The sequence below is a fragment of the Aulonocara sp. 'chitande type north' Nkhata Bay genome, linkage group LG6 (genome assembly GCF_057382095.1).
Source record: "Aulonocara sp. 'chitande type north' Nkhata Bay isolate Kocher_YH1m ecotype deep benthic linkage group LG6, A_spYH_male_GT1.1, whole genome shotgun sequence".
NCBI lineage: Eukaryota > Metazoa > Chordata > Actinopteri > Cichliformes > Cichlidae > Aulonocara > Aulonocara sp. 'chitande type north' Nkhata Bay.
This window is the reverse complement of record NC_141349.1, coordinates 18,532,901-18,555,972: the sequence shown is the minus strand read 5'-3', so window position 1 is coordinate 18,555,972 and position 23,072 is coordinate 18,532,901. Positions and strand designations below refer to the sequence as shown.

General features: G+C 42.3%; 1 protein-coding gene across 8 annotated transcripts in view; it reads right to left on the bottom strand.

Moving 5' to 3' along the window:
* The window catches only part of lrba (LPS-responsive vesicle trafficking, beach and anchor containing), a 176,200-nt gene that overhangs the window by 13,754 nt on the left and 139,374 nt on the right, over window positions 1-23,072 (bottom strand). For 5 of the 8 annotated variants that reach the window (XM_086295381.1, XM_086295382.1, XM_086295386.1 and 2 more), the window contains 4 exons: window positions 21,581-21,733; window positions 8,722-8,889; window positions 3,312-3,401; window positions 977-1,169 (listed from right to left, as the gene is read on the bottom strand). In XM_086295381.1, the coding sequence (XP_086151507.1) occupies window positions 977-1,169; window positions 3,312-3,401; window positions 8,722-8,889; window positions 21,581-21,733 (604 nt within the window). The remainder of the gene's footprint in view (window positions 1-976; window positions 1,170-3,311; window positions 3,402-8,721; window positions 8,890-21,580; window positions 21,734-23,072) is intronic. The other 3 variants (XM_086295384.1, XM_086295388.1, XM_086295389.1) reach the window with 1 other exon arrangement.

Genomic DNA, 23,072 nt, shown 5'->3' with positions numbered 1-23,072 from the left:
TGAGGTAACAATTTTACCCTTTTACCACAAGTTTAGCAAGTAATCTCTCACGATAGAGCTTTTTATGTATTGTTTTAGTGATTTCAATTATGTTTAGCTGATATAATCATTCATTTACTTTTAACCTGTGTATTTTTTGGGCAGTTTATCCTTTACATTTAGTTAAACTTTTTCAGGTTCACTCTATCCATTAATTAATTGTAATAGTTTAGCTAATTTATTCACCAATAACCTGATTTTGATTTTTTTTTAAGATTCACATGTAATTATCAGTATGAGTATTGTACACTTGTGTCACATCGGCTCTGAAATTAAAAAATAAAAGTAAAAAATGAAATGTGATACGAAAGTGTGCACTGCTTTCAACACACTCATAATTTGTCATTTTATTTCATGCGTTTATTCTGAGATTTTAAAAGCAGTTTTGGCAACTTTGCTCTGCACATCATTTATTAAACAGACTCCAGTGGGTCCCTACAATTAATCCACTATTTCCAAGCAGGAAAAATTGCCCAATATGGCCAGCCTGTGGTATGCATGGATGATGTCTAATTCCAGTGAAATCTGATCAGTGTTCATCCTCGTAAACTTAGATATCAAATTTAATATTTCTTCTAGGGCAGGATGGACGTTGAGTAAATAAGGTTTTGTGTAGTAAGCGGCTGATGTATGGAGGTGGACGTGGGACCTAATGCTGGCTGCTACATGTGTCACATTTGATACTGCTATCTAGTAGACACAGTCAACTGTCTCCCAAATCAACGTCCATCCTACAGAGACGAGGCAGGTTGATCTTCTGATAAATTAGAAGCTAACGTATGGAGGAGAAATGAACAGAAGCAGCATGAAAATAATTATGTGAAAGCAAACTCAGTTCAATAACAAGGATCGTTTCTGTCTGCCTGAGATTTTATTTTTAGTCATCGCTTCAGCTCATTCGTTTCAATGCACATGTTCGTTGCTTCAAGTCTCTCACCTGTCAGGCCCTGCCACTTGTTGACCGCAAAGAGGCGGTTGGCGGTGACAGTGATGATGGCAGGTGACGTCAGACCTGCCTGGGTGTTGGCCGCTACGTGTGTCACAGGAGAGTTGGATGGGAACTTCAGTACCATGATAACATCCTGCTGCATCTGCTCCGTAAACATCAGAGGCGTCTGCAGGAGAAGATACTGTTCAGGGCCCCGGGACAGACGACGCGATGAAGGGGAGAGACGGGGAAATAGCCGAGGTGTGGCGCGACGGACGAAGAGCGAAACGCAAAGATGAAGGAAGCAGTTGGTGAAAACGGGGAGGAAAACAAAAACACAGGGAGACGGAGGAAAGAGAAGGCCAGAGAGAACGTTAGGAGGCTTGAGGAGGATAGTGGTAAGCAGCAGCTAAGCAGCACAAAAAAGCTAGCAAAGAGTTCAGAAGAAGGCAAGAGTCTGCATTTGAAACAACGCTACAGTAAATGAGGAGAGAATCTCAGAACAACATTTAAGTTTTAACAGAGAAACTGAAGCAGCCGAAACAAATGTCTGTTGATTAATATTTCCCCTTCAGTGTGCACAGTAATGATATTATACATCATATATTAGACATTTTATAGAAGAAGGCAAAGACGCCATAGATTTCACAGGCTGACTACAGTCTGATGTCCAGTTTGTATTTGTGTTCTAAACTTTTCTTTTAAATGAGGAAGACTGAGCAGATGTAAAAGAAGAATTATTGTAAGAAAACACCAGATTATTAAAAAAAAGAAAAGATCCTTGTGCATGTCGGCAGGGTAGAGAAGGATTCTTAAGTAAACTGCTATACTGTACATGCAGTGTGTGTATATATGCACGCACTGCATGTCTATACAGCATCTGTGTAAATGTTTTACTTTTTTTTTTTTAAGATTGCAACTGATCTGCATGCTTATCAACCAATCTGATGAACATAAGTCATTACATAGACTTTAAAATATATATGTCTAATAAAGAAACACCAAATTTCTCTGAGTTCAGGTTGTTGTTTTTTTTGTTTGTTTGGCTTCATTAAAAGCCCCCAAAATATGTTGAATTTACAGTAATAATAAAAAGAATATCCTTGCAAACAAGTAACTAATTTTAAAAACTTGTACTATCAGCTGACTAACAGACTATACAAAGACAGAAAATGACAGCAACTTGCTAGGTTGCACTAGATTTATTCTTGTAAAAGCTGAGCAAACGGCAGGAGAGACCATCTCTAAAACAGTCATAACAAAAAAGTAATTTCATTGACCTATCAGACTGTTTCCTCTGCTTAGACAGGCTCTACAGCCATTTATAGAGTGTTTGTACTAAGCAGCTCTAACAGAAAGCTATTTTCCTCCTTGTGTGTAAAGAAGAGGAACATCAGTGTTTAACATCAAGAACAGACCTGAGTAAATCCGGTGTGTCTGACAGCTAACCAGAAGCACTGACAGTATCATTACCACCAGCATGGGCAGATGCCGACACTCTGACAACACGCTCGCACGAAAGAGGATGGAGAGAAAGTAGAGAGCAAGATCCGTAAAAAGCAAAGAGAACAGCGTGTTCTGGAGCAATATGGAGCTGCGGGGAGGGAATTAAAGTGTTTGAAAAATGGTGCCTGAATATTATGTTTGAAAACTATGGTGCGGCGGTGTAAAAATAAAAACATTACACAGGAATTCACCCGTACAGTCGGGCGCTGGATTCAAAGCAATCGTCTGCGTTCGTGTCTGTGTGCACGCGCACGCTGGGTGGTGGTCTACAGCCAGCTGTCAGCACCACAGGGACACCGCGCTAATAGGGACTCGTGGGGCCTCGGTCCATCACAGGCAGGCATGCTGACTAAACTCCTTGGCCCTTAAAGGGCCGTCACATCAAAACTTCCATTTGTTGTTGATCATCTTTTTTTTTTTTCAGCTCAGGTGGAAAATCTGGCTCAGACCCAGGTTTCCAGCACGAAGCTGTGCTTTTCTCCAGAAATCTCTTTCTAAACGCACATGCACACAAATATTTGTGATCTCTCCCTTTCACACACACCTCACTAATGATGAGTGAGGGGATGCTTTCAAAACCAAGGCTATTTTCCCACAGTGGTAGATGGAGAAAGCGGACACAAGGTAAAGAAAACATGAAAAGAGGAAAATTAAACAGAACAGTTCGGGGGGCAGAAAGGTTTTTGCCGAGTGCTGACCAGAAATCAAAGACAAGAACTGGACAGGTAGAAGAACTGATGATCAGCTGTTTTCTGACCCACCAGAGCTTAACCTGGAGAATTAAAAGATACTGGAGTATATGCATTCATTTTTGAGATGATTGTCAGTGTCTACTCACCACTTGCATGGCCGAGCTTCGGGGCGGGTGTGGCTCGATTAGCAACTGGCAGGGGGTTTGTCCGAAACTCCTAATCTGAGACTCCACAGCCTGAGTGGGGAGGAATAAAAACACAGAAATAAAGAGAGATGTTAGAGGTTTTCCTCTCACTCAAACTATTCTTTGATAATTGTGTCCTGCGATCTATTTCAATGAAACAATAACGGCTCAGTTTCTAAGTGAAAAATGGTTATATTCCACTCCGCTGTGTGTGAAGGTCATATTATTATCTGATAAATGCTACAACAATCTAAGATTAATGTCTAAAAGAAAACAAAACAAAGAGGAACACAAAAGCCCATAGAGCTAGGGAAAAATGCGTGCACTTGTGCTCAAGCACACATGGACACGGTCTACATATAAACACACTTTTTCACAGTCTGACACTCACTCTCTCTCGCACACACATTTACACACAAACACCAATTTCTCCTCCGCAACCACACAGAATCAGAGGAGGGCTGGGCAGGCGGGCTTGTAGGCTTGGTTAGGTGGTGTTAATGAAGAGGTATAGGACCATAAATGTCACAGCAGACGCCGGCTGAGCAGCCTCTGGACATCATCACACAGCTCACTGTCAGGCCAGCTAGCACGAAGTGGGAACACGCCCACAGCACGGTATGGACAGATGAGGCTACGCTAAAGTGCTGCAACACATTTGCCCACGATACCGTTCTGTAGGTTGAAAAAAGCCAAACATTTTAATTATTGTTACATTTATTAGCCTTGTTATTAACCAAATTATTGCTTAAATGTATAATAATGTCCCCTCCCCAAGAGTTATCGCCACAGACGTTTACTGAACAACAAGGAGAAAACCTGGGGAAATTTCAGAAAATGAAACCAGCAAATGCTGCTTCATGCACGACTATAGGAAGATGGTTAAAACTGTAGATGGCGCATTTGTGTTAATTAATCTTATTAAGGGTCGCAAGTGCCTCATTTAGGAAACATTTTGAAAAGCAATCACAGCCAGATAACACACGCAAGCATTCAAAATTTGCATGTGCACAAAATCCTCTTAAAAAACAGAAAATGATGCAATTCAGTCTCAGCAGAAATGTATATAACAATAAGAAGCAGACAATAGTAAGCAAAAGCAGTCCTGTGAGACAAACTCGGTGTGATGGATAGTTTGTAACAGGGACAGGAAGAGGGAAAATGACCAACACAAAATTGTGACAGACCCGTCAGTATGTTGGTGTGCTCTGTGACTGGCTGTGTAGGAGTGACAGCTTGTGTGTGTAGGCTGAGACGTTTGAGTCGACTTGGCGCAGCCTGAGAATGAGCTCATGGTTGAGGCCTGCGTATGGTATTTCCATGAGAAAAAAACCCCCCAAAAAAGTTGGGAAATGAGTCTGCTCATACCCATTGTCTGAAACTAACCAGAAACCAGAGAGGCAAGTAGTGATTGTAACTGTCTATTACAAGGTTTCATCAGCCTCTTTAAGACCAAGAATCCAGCAACAAAAGCTCTACATCATGTTATTTTTATGTGAACACTGGTCTTTATACTTTTGTGCACTTTTAAGAAGCAATAAAATCTCAGGTTTCCTTCTTTTTTAGTCTACTTTTATACATTTACATCTGAATAAGAAGAAATTTACTCCAAAGCCTCTGAATAAGATGGTAATAATCCAGCGCTAGCTCATAAAATCCTTCGGCACAAACGCATGAGCAGTACTTCTTATGGGAGGCTAATTAAAATAGAAAAGAATTCATGGTTTTATTCATAAATTGCACAACAATGGTTGTGCTTGTTCATGAGACTGGAAGGGACAGTGTCCGTGTTAGAACAAGTGTCTGCGGTTTTGTGTTCAGGCCACAAGTGCATTTTCTACATGTGTGCAAGCATGCCAGATGTAAAAGGCGATGCTCCTGTTATGCAGTGATGTGTGATGTGCATTTATTAGCACTGGTCTGTAAGACTGGATTTAAAGGTCCGTCACAGTAAACTGATCAACACTGTGTAACACTATCATGACATTTCCCACCTCATCCACAGTTAGCCTCTTGGTGGGAGGACATGTGACATAACTGCATTATTCAAGGTCAAAATGCTGCCCATCTCTTTGACTACACAGGAAAGCATTTTGCGTAAGCTCAAAGCCACTCAACCTATCTTCATTAAGTGCGTATTTGACATTTATGAGGCTGTGGAAGGCTGGAAAGTGGCTGAGTCTAGGTCAGCATGTCCTATCCTGTATGCCAATGCAATGCTCAGGTGATTATATGAGGGGCCTTCCACAAGGCCAATCTCTTTTGGGAGCATTGGCCCATGTCTGATGAAGGTTTTCTGTATTCTATACATTTAAATGGCCGAGACGCCCTCGGCTCAGATGTCTCAGCCTGTCCTTTGATTTACTCAGTCGCTTGACACGATAGATCTCCATGTAAAACATGCTGCTTTATGCAAATCAACCCCCTCCTCCAAGGGAAAGAAAAAAAAGACCAATAGTTTTGTATTTCTCACAAGCAGGAAACTGGACAGATTGTGTCATTGGTTTTAAACGTCCACCTTAAAATACTGAGACAACTCTATGCAGAGGAGGTCACATTGTCCAGTGAAAATAAACCAGCAGGTTTTATGCTTAGTGAGTGACTTTGGCTTACTGTCGAAGCAGGTTGACTCACGTGGGCATATATTTCCAGTCTTCTGCCGAATTACGCAAACGGCAAACAACTCAAGCGGGGCTCTGTGTTTTGTCGCTCGTGTGAGAGGTGGTGGGATTTTCCATAATCACATGCGAAAGAGGGGAAGCCCTGTACAACGATGAGAAGGCTACACAGGGCGCGTTTCTCTTTATACACCGAGAGGCAACACAGATGTGCATGCAAGCCATCTATGTGCACACGCGCACACACAGATGAAATTTGGGGTGGGAGAGGGGAAGCAGGAGGTAGTGCAGGAAGTAATCATGGTTTTGAAAAACACAGCACTGGTCTCCACAGCACTCACTAATCTGTGCTGAGATATTCCAAACTTTCTCCCGGAACAGAAAAGCACACATAAATATACAAAGGTATACACATACCAATGAATGAATGTATACATATGCATGCATATGTAGAAACACATCAAGGTATGAGCCACACAAATCTTGTACGCGTGTATTTGTGTGTGGGCTACAGGGAGAGTTAGCCTCTGTGAAGCAGCATGGCAGGAATACAGAAATCAGCGAAGCAAAAATACAGAACCCTCCAGCCCGGTCTACTGCATTTTCCCACCTAAATATACACACACAAAAACGTACATGCACACACATCTGTGAACCGCCCCCCTGACACTGAGCAGCCCCGGGGCCTGTCCTAATGCGGGCTTGTCTGGCCGAGACCACAGCTCAGACTGAAACAGTTGTCACTCAGTAATGGCATACTCTAGGGACACTTTCAGACCCCAAACCCTCAGTCCCAAAGCTCCTGCAGCCCTCAGCCACCCCCAGCGCCCAGCCATGACGAGCCCCAGGCCTGGAACTGTGTTTCCACCTTCTGCATAGACAGGGCACGTTTCCTTCCGCACAAACACAGTTGAAGGAGAGCCTTGGATTAGCTCACTGGGGTAATGCTTGTTTGGTTTATTTAACTAATTAAAGTGCTCAGGGAGTTTTCTCCCAGCAAACTGCAATCAAAGCATCAGCGAGAGAGCCCGCGAGGACGAAACAACAAGAAACTTTTTTTTTCCCCCTCCTCGAGGCAGGCTAACTTTACAGCATTACAGATATGATGACTACTGACTTTTAACATGAGCTTCTGTACTACGCTGCCACTGTAGTCTTTCAAAACATCAATTAATAATTTTAATTAAACTACACCAATATTCATGACTACACCCTGTATTTTCCAGACATTTCACACAAAAGTTTGACCCAGTGCACCAATACAGAACACTTCAAGCTAGAGACAGTTACACTAATTTGTTTATAGTAAAATGCTAAATGTGGTACCAAAGCCACAGACAAATAAAAACCTCATTCAGAAGCATACAAATCCTAAGTATGCATCCTTAAAGTCAGCAGTCGAAGATGCTTTTTCAATGCCACTCAAATCACAAGCACCTCCCTCTGAGGCCTGTGTGTGTGTATGTTGGTAGATTATCAATCCCATTGTCACTGGAACAGCTTGGCAGAAATAGTGGAGGCACCAGTGATCCAATTTTCTGCTCTGTGTGTGTGTGTGTGTGTGTTAAACAGAAGAATGGGTAATGGGCTGAGAGTGGAAATGACCGGTGAACCCAGATAATGAATCTGCATGTCTGTGTATGTGTGTGAGAGAGAGAGTGAATAAAGGCCAAAGCACATCTGGATGGGAATTGGGGTGAATGAGGTGATAAATCAAGGATCTACCCCTGGTGCCTGCGATGCTCCAGTCACTGAGCATGAAGGGCAGCAGTACAGTGGAGGCAAAGGGTGTTTGCCTGCTTAGTGTGTTCTGAACTTATCACCATTTATACGTTAGCACCATGGTGAGTCTCTCTTAAAAGTGAAAACGTGGCCTTTTCTTGACTGTTCTGTTCTTGTATTTAGGTGGGGCACCAAACAAACAAACAAACAACGACAAAACTGTGAAGATGATCTGTTTGAACTTTAACTGAGATCCGCCTGCTCATTTTGTTTGCCCTTGTATTGGAGTTTTCTGTATGGATGTTTCCAGATCTCAGAAGTTGCCTACAAACAGCCACAACAACCAGTAATAAACACGAATAATCACTTAAAAGAAAGCCAACGCCTGGTTACTTTACTCTGGAGAGAAAAGAAATAGAATATGCACCCCTCTTGGCACTAAAATGCAGATGTCAAAAAGGCTGATGGGAGCAGGGTCAATTGGCCCGCTGCTGGCTAGCTGCCTTTTACAGCAGATTGGTGAAGTTGTCAGGCTTGTTTGGCTGTGGGCAAGCTAGCTGTGTTTTTCTTTTCAACACTGTGTTTTGTCTGGTTGCTTTCGGGCAGGACAGTGTTGCTTGTGTGTGCAGCAGTACAAAGTGAGTGAACTGAATAATGAATGAAAGCCAAGGAGGCGGCTTAAAGGCGTTAAAGTGGAACACTTGGTGGAGTGCTTTCAAAAGGTATCACACAAAGGAAAAGGCTTCGCTCAGCAATACTGTGTGGCAGATTGTTAGCTTAGCTCTCCCATGCCACTCTACAAGCACTTTAACATGGCTAATGGCATCAAAACCTTCCTGACATACAGATGCAGAGGGTGGACATGTGCTTTTATAATATAGCCAGATTAAGCGTCCATCTGAGAGCACTGCTGCTCAGGAGTACTTACCTCTAATATGGAATTTTTCTCCTTACTCAGCATGGTCTGCGAAGGCAGTTAAATCAGCTACGTGTATTAAAATGTGTGTGTGTTGATGCACGCACTGTATCACCTCTCTGAGCATGGGGTCGTTGATCGAGCTGAGGTTGACTGCGCCTTCATAGGTCAGATAATAGAAAACATTGAGGGCTCTGGCGGCTTCGGGTCCCTGCTGCTTGTAGCCGAAGATCAAATCGATCCACTGGTGAAGCTGGCAGGACACAAACTCGCTCTCCAGTGCCTTTAAAAAGAGGTGAAGCCGGAGAGTTAGGTTTATCTAGGATGTCAACAGATGCAACAAAAGGCAACTCCCCTAACATCCCATTACTGAACAGCAGTTATTACTAATACCCCTCAAAGGTGAATTTCTCAGAGAAAGCGGAATATTCTTCTAATTGTTCCTCTGACGGAATCTGCCAATGATTTCTATAACGAGCAAAAAGCACAGTAAATCCATATCTGATCATAAGAGAGCATCAAGACATTAGAGGACTCTTGTAGTTCATTAGGGAGCCATTTCAGCTTCTGTCTTTGTTCTTTTCTCTGCTGGTCGTGAGCGGATAAGAGCACCGTGTTGCTCTCCTGCAGACGTCGTCATAACGCCACACATACAAGCCGTTTTCTCTCCTCATTAGCGGGCAAAGGAGGGAAAAAGCATTTATGGTTTTCTCATAAAAACCGACAATTGTGTTAATTTGTGTAAAGCTGCTGGCTCACAAAAGCCCTCTAAACACAACCAAATTAGAATGAGGCAGCCCTTGATTGTCATTGCTGCCTTGTGTCACATTAATTTGTGACAAAACATTAGCCTGCGCTACACTTAAATGGCAATTTATATCATTTAAATTTTTACTGCGGAGACCAGTGCATCCCTCACTTAAATGTGACTTTCTGACAGCTCATTCTGCATCTAATTCCTCCCCACTCTGTTAATTACGACTTTCAATCAGGGAGCCGAGCACACGTCTGAAGAGGAGAGTGTGCGCTTTAGGTGTGATGCTGGTTTTTAACGCTGCAGCTTGACTGACTAAATTTGTGATGCTGTCACGAATCTCATCATCCCAGCTGATGAGAACCTTAACAGTGAAACTGCATTTCGGTTCCTGGAGATGGAAAAAAAAAAAAAAAAAAAAGATCAATAAACAAAGATATAAAATGTTTTTATGGCTTAATGCTGCAATAATCAAACGTAAGCAAAGTCTGATCATCGTGTGTTTTCATTTGATTTAGCATTGCGCACAGATTGTGTGACTGTATACACTTGCAAGCGACACATTATTGCCCCTGTATTCCCCAGATGCATTATGTATGTTTTATTTAAAATGTCCCTGTATATACAGTAACTTATGAACACATAACAGTTTTAAAATGTTTATTACCCTGTGAGTAAGATGGATAACCACGGAGGCAATCAATCACAACTCAAATACAATAAATTTGTACGAATCCTTCGATGCAACAAAGAGCTTAATGGGAGTTTGACTGATTTTGTCCTTATAAATAAATCTCTGGTTTATAGCTAAGGTGTATCCAGCTACAGCAATGAGAGCAAAAGTTAGAAAAAGCTGATCTGGCACAGGATATCTGATGAAATTCAAAATTCCTGCTAAGTTGGTCTTTGAGGCTCAAAATGTTTCAAACAATACCCGACCCTACTTTAAAAAGTGCCGTCTCGTGCACAGCTTGTCACTGATGTAGCATTAAGCAGCATGTTCTGTAGCATTATGTATTTTTTTATTATTTATTTATTATTTTCACATGTGAGAACTGTTCTGAAAGCTGCAGATTCAACAGAACTAGCAGGCAGAGGGATCTGTGTATTCCCTACTGTCTATGATCACACTCAAAAAACAAATCTAACCGTTAGTCTTAAGATAAAACAGAACACCCCTGGTCTAGACTCCATGTCTGTCTGCCTCTCTGGCATCGCCATAGTCACATTATGTCATAGGGCAGCCCTTTTTATTAATGTTACATGATAAGCCAGAAAAATCCTCTTTATTCAAACTCCCTTTAATAGCAGAGGTTGAGTCGTGCGTGTATCGTGTGTGTGTTTGTGTGCGTGTGTGTGAGGGAGAGATCAGTTCATTATGCACTAGGATTGACCTTTGACAGGCCCTGCTCCCCTGTTTCTAAAACTAAAGCTGGGGCTGATGGGCATTTAATGTGCACCGCAATCAACTGTCATTCAGCAAAGGGAAACAAAGAGCAGCCGTGTTATTGCAGCTCCCTCTCCTGAGGCCCACCTTTATGGAAATCATTTGCATGATCCATTTGGAGAGGGTGAAACAGAGTAAGTGAGAATTTGTGTGCGCTCTGCTGGAATTGGAAGTGTGTATCTGTTTTTGTATTTGTTTGGTTTGTCAATGTCTCCCTGACTCAAGTCTGGATGTAGGAACTTAACCTCAGCAGATCAAGCTTAGAGATTCAAAGAGTATCTGCCTGCAGTAGAAAAGCCACGATCGTATCACGTCAAAGGTGTCGGGTGTATAAATTGTACGCAATAGCAGTGGTATCAGGCAGATTAGGATTCAACTACTTTAATCTGCCCCTTTATCTAAACTCGGGATTTTACATCATGAGCCGACGTCAGAGAAAACATCTTAATAGAAGAAGCTTAGGGAAAGGTGCCATTGATCAGACTCCACTGAACAGAATGAAACCAACAACAAACTCATCCAACACTTAATAGTACAGCTATAGTACAGGGAGCCACACACACACACACACACACACACACACACGATAATTACACAAAGATCTAAATACAAAAGCAATCAAAATTTCTAAACCTCAGCACCAATAAAGCCTAAAATATTGAGTCATATTGAATTCAGTTGCAACAAATCAAATTCACAAATTCAGATCAGATTCACATCTGCCAAAAACACAAATGCTAAACCTTTAAACTCTAGAAACCAGTCAGTGACATCATCCTTAACATTCAATCTGCGAGGCACACCACTGCATTAGGCGACACTATGATTGACATGAGCCCAGTGCTTTATTTTGTTTTGGTTTTCTTGCTCTTCCTATAAAAACTTACACTCTGAGATCGAGAAGTCCCCATCACTGACATTGCTTAACTGTGTCACATTTAACAATGACAACTACTGCCAGCTACTTCAGTTAACCTTTTTCAAAATGTCATATTGGTGACTCATTTATTCACATTTTCGGATGGGAGGAGGGGAAGCAACAGAGTAAATACAATTTTTTCCCATTTGCCTTTTCACAATAATAAAATTATATACTCAGAAAATACCACACAATACTATGCAGGTACTCAATAAACCTAATTTCGATTTATAACAAGAAGATTACACCTAAGGAACATATTTATAATCCATCAAAGAAACCTAAGTGAAGTACAGAAATTAGGCATGTTCTGATAACTCATTAACAATGTGTCATGTGAGCAGCTGTGGAGACGTTTCCACATGTGGTGCCACACTGTGGAAACAGTTGAGCAGAAGGTTGAGGCAGATAGTAGATTCCTGAGGTGGGATCTGGTGCCACTTTAGGAGAACCAGGCAGGATTATTGATGGGCCAATTAGCAGCCAGTGTGTGTGTCATCCCCATCCACAAGGGACTCTCTGATAATTAATGAATAATTTAGCATGCCTTTATGTAAATGCTAGAAGGGGGTAGAAGTAACTGGAATCCCACATTCCTATTGTTACAGATTTGACAAAGTACACCTTCGAAGCACAGGGGAGGGTGGGGTGGGGGCAAGGGGGTCCCTTTTGTTGTGTGCTCTGATTTGTTTCCAACAGCAACAATAATTTGGAATATTCTCCTAAGGAGAAGAATGATACATTTACCCAAATCATTTTTCCCCATCAAAGCCGCCATGTATTCAAATGCATATAATTATATAGTCTTTGTGAACTGCATGCTTATTTTGCTTGTGTTCCAGCATGCCGCGCTGTGATGTGGATTCCAATGAAAATGTATCATAATGAACAAGTCTCGTCTGCGTGCAAGGCTCGGGTTACTTTAATCCCTTCCTTTGTGAAACATCTGTAGCTGGAGTGTAGAAAGAAAACCCAAAACGCTCAAAAAGAATGACAGTTTGACTACATGTCTGTCAATATGTTACTCTTTAGAGGGACCTGTACTCTAGACTGAGGATTTAAAGACATACAATCCTAATTTAAGACATCAGACAAGAAACACCAAGTGATTGCAATTAACCAGCTGGTGGACATTAAACTGGGGTTGCTTTGAGTCCTGAGAAGCAAAACTGAGAGCGTCTGATCTCGAGTCAGTAACCGGCCCACAGCCTCATCTTGAAAAGCTTTTTCTGCTCGCAGGTGGGAAATTTATTATCTTTATTTTAACCTCATGTGGGACCTCTTGTAGTGATTATCTTTGCTCTGCTTAAAAGGAAAACTGCGTGTCCATACTACAGGTTTACGCTGGGCCTATCTGTGAAGGTTCTGTGCCTCGCAGTGGTTTGCGGTTAGCTTTATGGTCTGGATTGAGCTGGATTTCACTTCAGTCTTAACGAGGTGACAGTGAACGCTTTCCTCCTTGCCTCACTGGTCCTTAAAAACCCTTTTAAGGACTTATGGAGAGCTGTCCGTAAGGATGTTAAAACATCACTTAACAAATCAATGCGCTCATTTGCATGCCAACGGTGATGCAAGTGTATGTTGCACGTGCGTGTGTCGCCGATGGTGTGGGTGTGTAATTAAAGGCACATGTTGTGTGCAGAGCCGTTGTCAGCGGCAGACTGTTTTCGTTCGTATTGATTACGGATGTATAAAACAAACACTTGTCAGATTTGGATACATTAAAATGACTGTTTCAGAACAAGCTGATTAAAAACATCCTGAAAACCACATTCAGTACGCTTGACAGTCAAACATCGTGTTTTCACGTTTAAAAATGATGATCCAAGGACACTGAATCGGTAGTCGGGACCAAGTTTTGTTTAGTCATATTCTTTTTGGGCATTTTATTAAATCAAATCATAAATCCGCCCATCAAATTTATATTTTAGACGACATCTCTAATGGAAACTGGCCTAGTAGTTTTACCTTAGTACAGCTTTATTATCTCACTTTTTGATTCTCTTTTCCTTCTCCAAGTTCAGCAGCCTGATTTCCTTCTCCCTCCCTTCTATTTGTTCTCCCACTTACCCCTTTCTTTTCCTCTACCAGTCATTTGATCCTAAGGATCAACTCCTCTGGAGTTTCCTTGCCCTGAGGTTGACAAGCACTCTGATTAAAGGGCTTATTAGCTTGCAGAAAATGAGAAGCTAATTGTCATTGTGAAGCACGCAGAGGAAGCCTGTAAACAGCTAGAAGAGAGGGGGCCCCCAACATAGAAAGACAAGGGGGGCGTATGACGTAAGGAATGAGATCCTTAAAGCAGCCATGCAGCTAACGAACCATTTCCTTTATTCTCATATTCACACACACCAAGAAAAACCCAGATGGGCCGCGTGTGTTACTTCAGTCCAAAACCCCACCTCCTTTCCGGCTCAGCTAATTAGACAGGTCGCAACTGTGAGAGTTCTGGATATGGTTCAGTGGAGGAGGCACTCGTCGGCAAGTGGAACCTGAAACTCTAACCCTAATTCTCGGCTGCTCTCTCCTCCCATCCTTCTCATTATCTCCCGACCACTTAAAAAGCAAGAATATCATGTTAAGGGGTGAAAAGAAGCAGAATGAGTAGTGATTGGGAAAGTCGCCACAAAACAAACACATCATGGTGGATTTGATCCAACTTACAGCCCAGACAATGGAGTAAACACTACTGATTGGGTGGCACTGAATCCAAGTTAGATAACAATAAAACTGTGGTGTCTGCATCCATTTAGATTTAAGTTCATGCATGACTGTAAAAATGCAAACTAAACAATGATGCCTTAAAAAAAAATACATTATTATTACAATTGTTATTAAAACAACTGCTAACATTATTATCATTATTATTATTATTATTATTACTACTACAACTGGCAAGAACCAAGAGAAGCTAAATCTTAAACACTGTTCACAAGCACCTGCGAAGGACATAACCATCTGTCCACCTCCACTCCAAAAGCCTAACAAGCTAGCAAATACTTCACCGGTGCCACAACGCAATGGGATCAAGTGAGCAAAAGCTAAGTCAACAGTAAGAGCTGATTACACACAGAAATGCTGAAGAGGGCTTCTGCTTCTGGATGAAAGAATATTTGGATAGCTGTTGAGAGAGGCATTATTGTCTCAGATGATTACAGAGTTGGCTGCAGGACTGTGTGGAGGTGTGGAGGCTTCTCAGCACAGATTGGAGATGATTAGGATGAATGGCTCAACTGATCAGCTTGAGTGTAGTTAGCCTTCAAGCAGAGGTTATTAGGGTGTGGGGTTATGTGGAGCTGCAGCTTGTTAGTGCGAGACTGTCTGCGTATGTACGTGACTAGCAGCTCCAAACCATAAATACATCCTCAAGGAAACCCATTGACTATGCTCATGAAATGTAGAAGGAATATGCATGAATTCAATGTGACACATTTTGCTTCATTTTCAGAAATATACCGTTACAAAACTAAATAAACACTCAGAAAATACCACAAGAACAAGAGTATACAGCAAAGCATCCCTGCTTTGCGCTAAATTCTAACAAAGTGTCCTAAAAACAACACCATAAAATAAGATTGCATCCAATTTCCATCACACAATTTTATTCATGCAAGCCTTTGTTTTTGAATATGTCAGTCATCTTCTGGGGTCTTTGAATGTTTACACGGCATTTCCTGGGAACCTATACAACAGCTGTATGGCTATTTCCTTCTCGTATGGATAATATAAGTATGACAAAAACGTCTTAAAGAATTTATCTGCGTTCATGCTCCAAGAAACACACCCTTTGTCCCAACTCAAACGAATAAGTACAAGTGTTTCTTTAAATAAAGCCAGGATTACAAACACGGACATTCAGGAGTCTGAGATGCAGCACAGAATAATGCTGCAAAAAAAGTGCCTCAGTACACTTTGGCAGAAGTAAAATGAAAGCATGGAGGAGTGCAGGAAAGGGAGAAAGACAACATTAGTGAGTGAGTATGTCAGCAGGAGTAGATCATCCCATTTCTCAGGCTCTCATCGGGTCCGCCATTACGTCATCGAAAGGGAGGATAAACGAGGGGAGGGGGAGATGAGCAGGCAAGAGAGGGAGGCGAAGAAGAAGGGGGGACAGCTCGTAAAACACCGAGCACACAGTAAACATGTCTGCCCTTATGCATGACAATACCCCTTCAGTGAGCGCTGCCTGATATTAGCCAGATAACCTCCCTCTACCCCACGTGCTAGTTCCCATCCAGCAACAAGGCTTTCAGTGGAGACGCCAGGGGAATAGATTAGCACTAGGCTAACATGGCAAACTGTCTTCTATTACCGGGGGCCACTCTGGGATAGACGACGTTAAGGTTTTCACTCACTCAGTCATTCACAAGTGCACAAGTATTTCTTAGTGGTTAGTGGCTGGTCGCTGCAGTGGTTTACCTCAGCTCATGCATGGGTTCCTGTGGGGTTACTGTGAGAATAAGATGTGGAGGCTGGTGGGAACGGCATTATGCGAGTCCCAGCGGGTGTCTGATCAGAGAGTGCAGTACGGATGAGAGGTGAATGTAAACAGTCGTGATCTTTGACTTTGTGTAGCTGGTGGTCTGAGCTGGGGAGCGATCATGTCTGGCTGTGTGACTTGTGGGAAAAAATGCAAGACACATTTTTGTCTTCTGAGTCTACTCGCTTACATTTCGGATAGTTCCTACACAAATCACGCTTTACAGTAAACTTCCTAAAATCTTTATCCAAGTCTTTCAAACTATGTTGTCAACTTAAAAAAAAAAATCTTATGTATAAGATTTTCATGTCTTAATGTAATAACATGCCTGCTGAATAACGGGTTTCTTGATTGCATAGTTTTTTGCAAAGTGTTAATGGCTGTCAGCACATAAAGCTGACAAACTTCAGATTTCAAACAAGTTGAGAGTGCAAGGCTTGGGGGGTAAAGGTGATATGTCTCAAATAAATATGACATTTGTCTTTTAGCAGCCATGTAGATGTACCTCTGCGGGCAGGATTACTGTGATGACATCACAATAACAGCTGTATGGCCGAATGACAAAGTATGAAACACACTCACATCACTGTCCACTGCAAACATCATAATTATGATTATATCAATATTTTCATTTTAACTGCAACAGAAGCAAAGCTAGAGTTATCCAGTGCTTGTAGAGGTTCATCTACCTGAGTCTAAATGCTGGAGCTTTTAAATGCACTGACATGGGAACAAAGGTCTTAAAATAAAAGCAAAGACATCACTGATAAACTCTTCAGTAATGGATAACAGAGTCACTCAAAGCTTGTTAGCACAATCTGACTGGACCATATACACACACTATATGTGCAACTGGTTAGCAACAGAGCTAAGCTCCAGACGTTACTCTCAGACATCAGCAAACATTTATAATTCAAGAGAGCTAAGATGTATACTAGCAGCCGCAGACTAATGTGTGCGGCATGTGAGGATGACTTAGGTCATAATAATCCAACATTACAGGAATAATGCACTATTCTGCCTGGCAATGCAGAGAGAAGCCTCTTGACTTCAGATGTTTTCAGTTTAGCAAGTTTGCACTGAAATGATGATTATGTGTTTTGCATGAATGATTGATAGCATGTGTTTCAGTGCCCTGAGCACTCTAATGTGCTAGGGTCATATAATTACAACTTGTGGCTATAGAAGCTACTCTTTAGCAAAGCTTGCAAAGTGTTCCTTGAGATCTAAAGCAGCATATAGTACATAATGCGTTGTAGTGACATCACAGTCACACTGAAAATCCGAGTAGTTTCTTATATTATAGCACAGGAATAAACCGTGCACAGAAATTCAACAACATGACAGTTTCAGAGTTTCTGCATAGAGTAAGTAAATCAATGGGAGGCATAATGGTCGTCTTTGATGAGTTACACAAGGTTCTTTGGCATCCAACACCCACAGTGTCTTCTTGTGGCCAGCATTCTCTGTGGCATTGCTTCTGACCAATCACTCAGCTGCCTTTTCCCATTCACAAAGACGAAAGGCTCCCTCTTTCTGTGAGGCCAGTATAGCTGATGCCTCTGTCACTCCTTTGAGCGAGTTGACACTTTATAAGACGGAAAAGGCCAAAAGTAAAGCATGCCCGTCTCTCCCATGTGTGAGGTTTGCAGGTCTGTCAGCAGCGCAGCAAGAGCACAGATGAGTGAAAGAAGCCAAACAGCTGAAGCAGGGAGCAGCAAATAAGCACTGGAGAGTTTGGTTAAATGGCAACACGAGAAAAAAGTAACAAGAAGCCTCGGCAAGTGCATGTAATGGCAACCATGGAGTTAAATATGTCTGATTAGACAGCTTCACTTTTTTTAAATAATGAAACTATTATTGTGATTGTAACCATATTACATTTTAGGCACAAGCTGATTGGTGATTATAAAGATTTCATCCAACACCAATCTCTGTCTGCATTCGTATATTAGTTTAACATTGATCTATGCACAATAAAATAAAAAAACAGCAGTGTTTAGCTCAGTCTAGCATCACGATATACCCACAGCAGATGGCTGCTCTAACAGACTGTGGTTTAGCCCGCCCCATCTCAGTAGCTCCAGTGAAACTTGGAGCCATGACAGTAAAGGTAAACACTGATATGGAGACAAATAACAGTCAAATTTACACGAGCATGCACACAAGATCACCTGCTATCGCTCTAATGGTTAGCAGGCCTGAAAAGCGAGGTATGGTCGTACATAGTGGAATGTCAGAGCGGCTGACAGTGCCCAGAGAAATGTAGTTATCTGGTGGAGGAGGGATCAAGTTCTTAACCTCTCCTTCGACCCCCTGGTAAAAACAACAAGCAGCCCCTGATCTCCGTGGCATGCTGCCTCAAGACCCCGGTGTCTCCACAGGGATGCATGTGTGGATGTGTGATGGACCACGAAAAAGGGAGTGTGCCTTTACAAGAAAGCATTTAAGTATACTGTGTAGGCACTTCCTTAAGCCGCGGAGGTGCTGCTCCGCCTCCTCCCCCAAAAATCCAACTATTCTTCAGACCTGTGGTTTTCAAGTGGAGCCTTCAGTGTTGTGTAAGACATTTGTTGAACAATAAACTGTCTAGGCATAAACTTGCAGTTAATCTGTTGCCATGCAACACACTTCCTGCTAAACATTAGCGATAACTTATGACACTTCTAAAGGAAAGCATTATGAACCCGGCTACAGTTTGATGGTAGGCTTATATCATCTTTTTTTTTTTTTACCCCCCCAACCAACCATGAAACTCTGAACAACAAAAACAAGCTGCCGATTTGCGGAGCAGCACAATCCTTTACTGAGAGAGGCTTTTAATGGCCTTTCCAGATTGGGCCCTAATTAGCTGTTAATCATCTAAGGCTCATAACCAGAGTGGAGACAGCAGGCCTGTGTGTGTTTGTAAGCGAGTGTGCATTTGCGTGTGTTTGCGTGTTCTCTCCTGCTGTCTATCCCTGTGTTGCAAAGCCATTAGCAGCAGACAAGCTAAAGAGAGCCAAACAGCCCATTAACTCCTTCACTCTTCCTCTCTCCTCTCTACCACGCTCATCTCTTTCCCAACAGTACCACAGTTGCCAGCTGACACCCTCTAATGCCAGCTATCTGTCATGACCAGAGACCTGTCCACCCACACATCCCTCCCTGAACCTTGGTGCTGTTTCTATGTGATCTGTAGCATACGACTGGGCCTCTTAAAATGGTAAAACTACAAAGACAAACTGCACTCCCACACTCACAATCCCAGCTTTTTTTATTATTTTAAGCGAAACCAACAGATTCCAGGAAGTGATTCAGTCCAAATAAATTAGAAAATTATACTTAAACTGACATTTGATAGCAAAGCTTTTATTCACAGTCCCTCTGGGATGAAACCTATTTTCCTAAGCTTGTTATGTTTCTGTGCACCTACACCTGCCTGCTGGTTGTACGTTGGATCAATATCTCAGTTTGGAGAAGGAGAGAGAGAAAAAGCAGAGCGAAATTTTACCAGTTTGAAAGCAGCATTACTAGTATGGCTGCAGACAAAATAGAGTCCAAATTGCATCTGCAGTGCCAAATGGAGCACAAAGGACAGAAGCAAGGGGGAAAAATGAAGAAGTAGAGGAGACCAGACTGGCACCGGTCCATGAGTCATTTGGTACCAGGCCGTGCGAGTGAGAGAGGGTGTGAAGTTCATGATTTTCAGGGTTTTCATTGGTTTTTAGCATTATTTTTTTTTATCATTTTTATCGTTATCTCTGTTTCCCTAGATCTTTTCCCATGTGTTACGAATAAATCTTTTTTTTTTTTCCTCGTACCAGTACTTGCTTTATTTTATTTATCTGCGACTCCATGAAAATACTGTCGGACATAAAACTTTGCCAACTGTGGCGCAAAAAAGGTTGGGGACCGCTGTTGTAAGGCATGTATCTTGTAAGGCGCTACTACAGCACTGTGAACAAGCATTAGGCAACAGTGGTGAGGAAAAACTCCCTTTTAACAGGAAGTAACGTCTGACAGAACCTTTTAATTTAAGAAACTAAATAAAAACAATCCAAAACTTTTTAAACTTCACGCCATTAAAAAAAAAACAAAACAGTTGGACTAGTGGTTCTGTTTTTTGTTTGTTTGTTTTTTTAATGCATAACAATTTCCCAAATATCTGTCAAATATAATCCTCATTTAGCACAAATGAAAACTCAACTTTTCCTCCCCGTGAGTATAAAACACTGCACAACAGCCTGCAACGCTGCCGCCACAACAAGCGTCCCTCTAATACATCCACAGCGGGCTGCATGCTGACAGCCAAAAAGAGGGAAGTGTGTGATTAATGATAGCAGCATGGTCATATCAGCAGGCTAGCTAACAGACCCCCACCATAAGACTGCACAGGTCACAGAGCACACCCAGCATCATCAGCACCCATTACTACTGTGGGCACACATCACACATGGAGCTGCCACTGCTTTTACCCCAAATATGTAACTGAGAGCGAAAAGTGGCCTGCGCTAGGCTCCAGATTACATTGCGTTATAACCCACAGTTTAGTTTTCTTCTGTAATTGTGTTTATGCAGACAGACAGACAAAATTATGATTAAGCTTTATTTGTAAGGGGACAGCTGTCCTTTCACTGTCAGTATGAAGTTAAAATGTTTTAAAGATAAAAGGGCTAAAAGCATAAATGATAAGCAATTTCAGCAAAGCAGAAGAGAAAGTGTTAATCCCCCATCTGAGGCTCCTAGATCTTCTAGCGCTGAGAAATCTGATCCAAAGTGTTACCTTAGTCTCCCAACAGTGTGTGTGCATGTTGTGTAAAGCACAGAAGAGAACATCTAGAGTATAATGAAAACACGGCAGCCACTCTGACAACATCTGACGTGAATATACACACAGAATATTTCTGCCTTTGGCCAGGCGGACCGGAAAGGGAGATCAGAAAGTGGATACTGCATAATTATTCTGCACAAAAACACAGTTGCAGTTGCACACACCGGCATGTTCCAGATGTGTATGAACAGAGCAGAGAGAGGGACCGTGAGGCTGCATGGGGATATTAGATGGGGCAGAGCTGGATCAATTTGCCGGCAAAGCAATCTGAAAGTTGGGACACGTGAGAGGAGGGGAGGCTCAGGTAACAGGAAGAACTGTGTGAAGGTCAGGAAATAACACTGTCTCTTTAAATTAGCATTTCCAGCTAAGCTTGGGGCTCAGATGGCCTGCGCCATGTGCCATATGAGGAAGAAAGAAAACAAGGCTATACATGAATGACAACTATAAAACTTTTTTTTTCTTGCCTAGACTCTATGATGGCTTCAGTATATTTTTAATGCACACTTGCTTTAACCTGGATCATACATGGGACACAGCATTCAGGTGTACTTTTCTTACCAGTCGATTAATGCGCACAAACTCTTCTGGGGTTTTGGCCCAAGGTGGCAGATCAACATCAGAGACTACAGTGCCATCCTCCATCACTCCCAGGCTGTAATTGCTGGCGTTAACAAACATCTCAGGCAGATAGTAGAACTCTGGGATCAGCTCCTGAAAGGGTAAAGCACAGACACATAAATGAACACACACTGGTTATCGGGAGAAAAGGGGGAAAAAAAGCAGTTTGAGAATCTGCAACAGTTATCGGACATGATGCTGCAGCTGTAGAAAGCTCTGCATAATCACCAATGGAAATTTAGAATAACGGCAATGCTACAGTGGGGCAAAAAAGTATTTAGTCAGCCACCGATTGTGCAAGTTCCCCCACCTAAAATGATGACAGAGGTCAGTAATTTGCACCAGAGGTACACTTCAACTGTGAGAGACAGAATGTGAAAAAATAATCCATGAATTCACATGGTAGGATTTGTAAAGAATTTATTCGTAAATCAGGGTGGAAAATAAGTATTTGGTCAATAACAAAAATACAACTCAATACTTTGTAACATAACCTTTGTTGGCAATAACAGAGGTCAAACGTTTACTATAGGTCTTTACCAGGTTTGCACACACAGTAGCTGGTATTTTGGCCCATTCCTCCATGCAGATCTTCTCGAGAGCAGTGATGTTTTGGGGCTGTCGCCGAGCAACACGGACTTTCAACTCCCGCCACAGATTTTCTATGGGGTTGAGGTCTGGAGACTGGCTAGGCCACTCCAGGACTTTCAAATGCTTCTTACGGAGCCACTCCTTTGTTGCCCGGGCGGTGTGTTTTGGATCATTGTCATGTTGGAAGACCCAGCCTCGTTTCATCTTCAAAGTTCTCACTGATGGAAGGAGGTTTTGGCTCAAAATCTCACGATACATGGCCCCATTCATTCTGTCCTTAACACGGATCAGTCGTCCTGTCCCCTTGGCAGAAAAACAGCCCCATAGCATGATGTTTCCACCCCCATGCTTCACAGTAGGTACGGTGTTCTTGGGATGCAACTCAGTATTCTTCTTCCTCCAAACACGACGAGTTGAGTTTATACCAAAAAGTTCTACTTTGGTTTCATCTGACCACATGACATTCTCCCAATCCTCTGCTGTATCATCCATGTGCTCTCTGGCAAACTTCAGACGGGCCTGGACATGCACTGGCTTCAGCAGCGGAACACGTCTGGCACTGCGGGATTTGATTCCCTGCCGTTGTAGTGTGTTACTGATGGTGACCTTTGTTACTTTGGTCCCAGCTCTCTGCAGGTCATTCACCAAGTCCCCCCGTGTGGTTCTGGGATCTTTGCTCACCGTTCTCATGATCATTTTGACCCCACGGGATGAGATCTTGCATGGAGCCCCAGATCGAGGGAGATTATCAGTGGTCTTGTATGTCTTCCATTTTCTGATGATTGCTCCCACAGTTGATTTTTTCACACCAAGCTGCTTGCCTATTGTAGATTCACTCTTC